Source organism: Marmota marmota, unplaced genomic scaffold (assembly GCF_001458135.2).
Source record: "Marmota marmota marmota unplaced genomic scaffold, marMar, whole genome shotgun sequence".
In the NCBI taxonomy this organism is placed as follows: domain Eukaryota; kingdom Metazoa; phylum Chordata; class Mammalia; order Rodentia; family Sciuridae; genus Marmota; species Marmota marmota.
In genome coordinates, this window is record NW_025999863.1 from 2383111 (window position 1) to 2388841 (window position 5731).

The following is a 5731-nucleotide window of genomic DNA, read 5'->3' on the forward strand; positions in this document are numbered from 1 at the left end:
CACCATCACCATCACCATTACCACCACCACCACCAACATCACCATCATCACCACCACCACCACCACCACCACCATCACCACCACCACCACCACCATGACCATCACCACCACCATGACCATCACCACCATGACCATGATCATCATCACTACCACTACCATCATCATGACCACCACCACCATGACCATCATTACCACCACCACCACCATGACCATCACCATCACCACTATGACCATCACCATCTCCACTATCACCAGTACCATCACCATCACCACCATCACCATGACCATGACCATGACCACCACCACCATCACCACTGCCTTCACCATCATCACCATCATTTATTGAGCATTTACAGTGTGGCAGCGCAAGGCGAGGCACTTCCTGTATGCCAGCATGGCCCATGTTTACCACAACCCTACGTGGTGGGTCCCGTTGCCTCACATTCTATAGGTGGGGAATCCAGGCACAGAGAGGTCATGAACCACCAGGGACACACAGGGGCAGCCCCACTGTGACGGCTAGGGCTGATACGTGGCCGGCACCCAGCAGGTAACGCTAAGAGCGCAGGAAGTCATCACGGCTCTTATCTTTGTTATTACTAAGATTTCCTCGCACAGCGTGACTCGGCTGCCAGGCTGGACCCAACACAGAGGAGGGCTTGGTAAGGACAAAGTGGCCTGGGCAGTGTGGGGGCGCCCATGGCGTGGGAGGCCAGGGACATTGCTCCACCCACGGCAGCGCCCAGGATGCCCGCCGCAGGAGTGACCTGGCCCCAGAGTCCACGGTGACCAGGCCGACCCTGACCTCGCTCCCTCTCTCCGGGGTCTCCTTCACCCAGCTCTCTCTCCACCTTCGCCGGCTCTCCAAGTGCCCTTGACCCCAAGGGCTGTCAGCAAGTCAGACACCGGCGGTCCCCCCAGGGCCCGGGCAGGGCGCAAATAGCTGCCCGATGGCCTTTCTCCTGCTCCCCCTCACCTCCCATCCACATCCACCGTTGCCCAGCCATGTTGGGGGGCTCTCCACAGAGGCTGGGCGGCCCCTCAGACCAGAGGAGGTGCCCACGAAGGCCAGCACAGGAAGTTGCCCACGTGTCCCGGGGCCCAGTCTCCCCAGATGAGAGGCCGAGGCTGGGGGGCATTTATGTGAAATCACACAGGGAGAGGCGGGCCTCCAGATTCCAGAGCAGGTGGACTGTGTTCCCACACAGGCCTCTGTAGGCCGCTGTCCCCCAGCTGTGGATGGTCAGGGCCACACCCATTCTTAGGGTGGGTCTCGGGAAACCTTGAATGAGAGTGTGCACACCAAGTGATTGGCACCTAGTAAATGCTCAATAAAACAGCCGCGGCTGCTGAGGGGCGCCCACGGCGTCTCCCCAGCCTCCAGGACAGGGGCCAGCCTGTGCAGACCCGCCGGCCCAGCCAGGGCGGCCCCGTGGGTGTCCTCACACGGGGCGCCCCCGGGCGCTGCCCTCTCCACCCGCCAGGTACGTCATCAGCAGCCTGGAGCTCCTGGTGGCCGAGGACTACATGATCGTGTACCTGAACGGCGCCACGCCCCGGCGGAGGATGCCGGGCATCGGCTGGCTGAAGAAGTGCTACCAGATGATTGACAGGAGGTGAGGGGCGTCCCGCGTGAGAACCCGCGGGTGGGCGGGTGGAGTCTCAAATAGCTACGCTGCTGGCTGCTGCGTCCTGGAGCCCAGATGGGCGGGCCTGGCCCCTGGGCCCAAACGAGAGTGTCCAGACCCTACCCAGCGTCGGCTGGAGCCTGCGACTCTGGCGTCCTTGGCAGAGTGCGGCCCAGCCTCCATCTGCGTCTGCGCACAGCGTCTCCCGGGGTCTGTGCCCAGGTTTCTCCCTTAACGACAGCAGTCATTTGGGCTAAGGGGGCCGCACCTTTGCTGTCCCTTTAACTGCACGACGCCTGCTGTGAACGCGCTACTGTGCAGCTGCCTCCCGGCTGGGCCCCCCTGCCCCTCAGTCCTGGCGCCCCTGCTGCTGCCCATCCGGGAGCCTGTAGGAAGGTCCTACGGGGCGGGTCCCTGCACGGACTCTGCCCCTGGGTGGCTCCTCCTCCTCAGTCCCTCCAGCGGCAGCGGAATCAGAGCCCCCTCCTTCGGCAGGAGGGGCATCCCCGCCTGGGAGGACCGTTGTCCCTCAGAGGAGGGCGGGGCTGTTCCACCTCTTGCCCACACACCCTGCGCCCAGCCCCGTGTGACCAGAGGCCACCCTGGGCCCTCACCATCCAGGACACTGGATGGTGACAAGTCTCAGCAGCTTATGCCTTGCCCACCGGGCCCCCTTGCTACCACAGCGGGTCCCTCCCAACTCAGCTCTCTATGGGCAGGCCACCAGAGCCAGGGGGCCAGGCGGTGGCCCTCCCACCTCCCAGGGCTTGCCCCGGGGCCGACTGGTCTCCTGTGCCTCCCACACAGACTGCGGAAGAACCTGAAGTCCCTGATCATCGTCCACCCCTCCTGGTTCATTCGCACCGTGCTGGCCATCTCCCGCCCCTTCATCAGGTAAGGCAAGCAGCCAGCGGCTAGTGACAGGCAGCGGTGGGTTCCACGGGTGTGTCTCTAGCTGCTCGAGAACATCTGCTGCCCTTGCCTTGACCAGGCTTGCCAATGCAAACATCCCAAATCCAAAATCTAAAGCGCTCGCTCCTCATTCAGTGGAATGAGACTGCGAGTGGCCATCTCCATCCCGACCCCGGGACGCTTCTCGGTCAAAATGCAGATTCACCAAAAACGTCTGCACAAGATCCCCCTCGGGCTGCGTGCCCGGGGTGCACAGGAAGCACAGAGAATTCCGTGTTTGAGCCCCTCTGAAGGATCACACACTTTATATATGTATGAAAATATTCCAAAAATGCCTTAAAACTGGAGTCTGGAACACTCCCCTCCCCGCACTTGGTATTTTCGTTTGGTTTTCCGCACTGCGGTGGACCCAGAGCCCCCGCCCGGCTGGACCCCAGCCTTCTTGTCTTATTTTAGGACAGGGTCTTGCTCAGTTGCTCAGGGCCTTGCTGAGTCGCCCAGGCTGGCCTTGGACTCTCGATCCTCCTGCCTCAGCCTCCCAGCCACAGGGAGGACAGCCATGGCCACTGTGCCTGGCCCCACTTCAGACCTCCACATGTGCGTGCGGGCAGGGTGTGGGCCCGCAGGGGGACTGGCAGCCACAGCGGCTCCGCAGGCTGAGCGCTGCGCACTTCTTACTAGTTATGACTGTTACCTGAGAGGCTGCTGTCACTGCCCCAGTCTTGGGCACAGGGAAACCGAGGCCCGAGAAGGGTCAAGAACTCACCAAGAATCACACGGCAAGGCCACTCGGGAGGCGAGCCTTGCTCCACCCACTGAAGAACCTGTGTGGGCCGATGGGTCCCCCGGACAGTGTCACCCAGCCAGCCCCCTCCACGCCTGGGACCCACTGGGCCGTGACCCACGGGGGGGCTGTGGCCCGAGACTCACTCAGGGGAGCTGCTGTGCTCAGTCCCCGTCAGTCCAGCGAGAGACACAGATGAAAACCCGAGAGAAGATGAGAGGAGGCCCCGGAGAGCCCACGCAGCCCGTGTCCCCTCTGGGGGGTCACTCGGGGACCCTCCTAACTCTCCCAGCAATGGGGCACCCAGGATTTTTGTCGGGGGCCCATGCACACAAGGCAGAACCCCAGTGGGGCTGACCTTGGCCAGACTCCAGCTCCGCCAGGGTCCCACGAGTCCCATCTTTAGCAGGGACCCTGTGTCATCACTCACGGCCCCCAGTCAACAAAGACGCTCCAGAGCCCACGGGTCACCTTCCTCTGGACTGTCCGGACCCGAGCGCCCCAGGTCTGCTGAGAAGACGCTTAGTGTGTTAAATGCCCCTGACCCCGGGCGATGTCATGCAGGTTTAATTTACTTAATTCAGACACTGAGTTAAACAAAGGTCCTGAGCTCCCTCAGTCTCATGCTGAGACGCTCTGGGGGAGTTAGGGGGGCTCTGGGGGAGCTAGGGGCCGGCCCTGCCCCTGCGCCCCCAGCTCAGGTCTGCCTCAAGGGCCTGCCAGGGCCCCTCCTGGGGCTGATCCACACACGTTTATTTGCATATCATGCAGATTGCGTGTGTATTAGCATATTATGCTAATGTGTTTATTTTCTGTTGAGCAGATCACACCGATGACCGATTTCCCCGAGGAAGGCCGAGCGTGCCCTCCAGGGTGGGGGCCTCGTGCCCGCCCTGCTCCCCACAGGCTGCCTTAGCTGGGCCTTTGCCTTTAACATGGGCAGTTCTGTCACTTTGGGTTTCTTTTCCTGGGTCTCTTTGGGGGCTCCAAAGAGATCGTGGGCGCAAGAGTTCCCCAGGAGAAGCCAGGAGCCCGGAATGGCAGCTGCAGGCGGCCGAGCACCCACGGTGCTGGGGACCCGCTGTCCTGTCGGGGCAATCTGGACTGAGCGCCTGGCCTGGGTGGAATGTCCCCCAGTTCCCTCAGGGAAGGAGACTCGGCTCCTGATGGTGGGATGGCACTGTGTCCCTGTCACTGTGAGGCTTGTGCCGGCCCGGGGAGCAGCTCTAGGCTGTAGCGCTGACTGACGGTCTAGGACTCTCCGAGGCGCTGGGGGAGCGCGTCGAGATGGCCGGAGCCGCGGCCTCTCCAGGTGCGGTGGACCTTGGCCCTGTCACACCGGCTGCTGGGGCCTCTGGTCCTGGGACACTGCGCTCCACAGGGACACTGCTCCAGGGGCTTTCAGATTGCAAAATAAATCTGAAGTTTGTAGAAGCGTCCTCCTTGCCCCGCGACACAGATGGCCACTCAGCAACGGCCAGGAAACATCTGCATAGGTTCTGCTCGTGCCCTGGCCCTGGGCCGCCGCCGGGCACAGCGTCTTCTGTCCCCAGAGCCCTCCAGGAAGCTGAGCCGTTTCCAGGGGACGTCCAAACACAGAAGCCCAGACACAAAGCCCTGCGGCTGCCAACCTGGGCCAGGCCTTCCTCCCGCAGCCCAGTTCTCAGTGACGACTTTGCTATGTCACCTTGAAAAGCTTTCATGGCATTTCTTAAATTTAGCTTTAATTAAAGATAAAAAAAAAAAAAAAACAAAGATTTGAGCCCCGCGCTGCCAACGAGGTGCCTCCTGGGTTCCTGCAGCCAGAGCCCAGGCTCCAACAGGAAGCGAGCACTGTCCCCAGGACGGGCTGTGACAGCTGGCACATGTACTGGCAGACCGGTGACCGGAGGCTGAGGCAGGAGGATGCAAGGTCAAGGCCGGTCAAGGCCAGTCCAGGTGACTTAGCCAGACACCATCTCAAAATAAATAAATAAACAGGGCGGGGGGCAGCTCCGCAGTGGGCTCAGCTCCCAGCACTGAAAAGGAGGAGGAGGAGGAGCAGGCGGAGGCCTGCGACCCGCTTCCCAGGCCCGAGTGGCCGTGGTGCCCTCGCGGGCAGCGCCTCCGAGGAAAAGCATCCCTGGGGAAATCGGCCGAGGAGCGAAAGCGCTGGAGTCCCCAGCCCGTCCCTGGCTGGGCAGTGCTGGGCTCCGGGGAGGGCCTCCTGGGTTCTCTGGGCACTCAGACGCCCCCCCGTCCTGCAGCGTCAAGTTCATCAGCAAGATCCAGTACGTGCACAGCCTGGAGGACCTGGAGCAGCTCATCCCCATGGAGCACGTGCAGATCCCAGAGTGTGTGCTGCAGTGAGTGTCCCCACGCCGCCACGCCCCACAGCCGACCCGCCTGGAGGGGTCCCGCCCCGGGC

General features: G+C 62.2%; 1 protein-coding gene across 1 annotated transcript in view; it reads left to right on the forward strand.

Moving 5' to 3' along the window:
* Atcay (ATCAY kinesin light chain interacting caytaxin) overlaps nucleotides 1–5731 on the forward strand; it is a 29308-nt gene that overhangs the window by 18194 nt on the left and 5383 nt on the right. The window contains exons 5-7 of the mRNA XM_048810869.1: nucleotides 1378–1616; nucleotides 2436–2522; nucleotides 5571–5669. Coding sequence (XP_048666826.1) covers nucleotides 1378–1616; nucleotides 2436–2522; nucleotides 5571–5669 — 425 coding nt within the window. The remainder of the gene's footprint in view (nucleotides 1–1377; nucleotides 1617–2435; nucleotides 2523–5570; nucleotides 5670–5731) is intronic.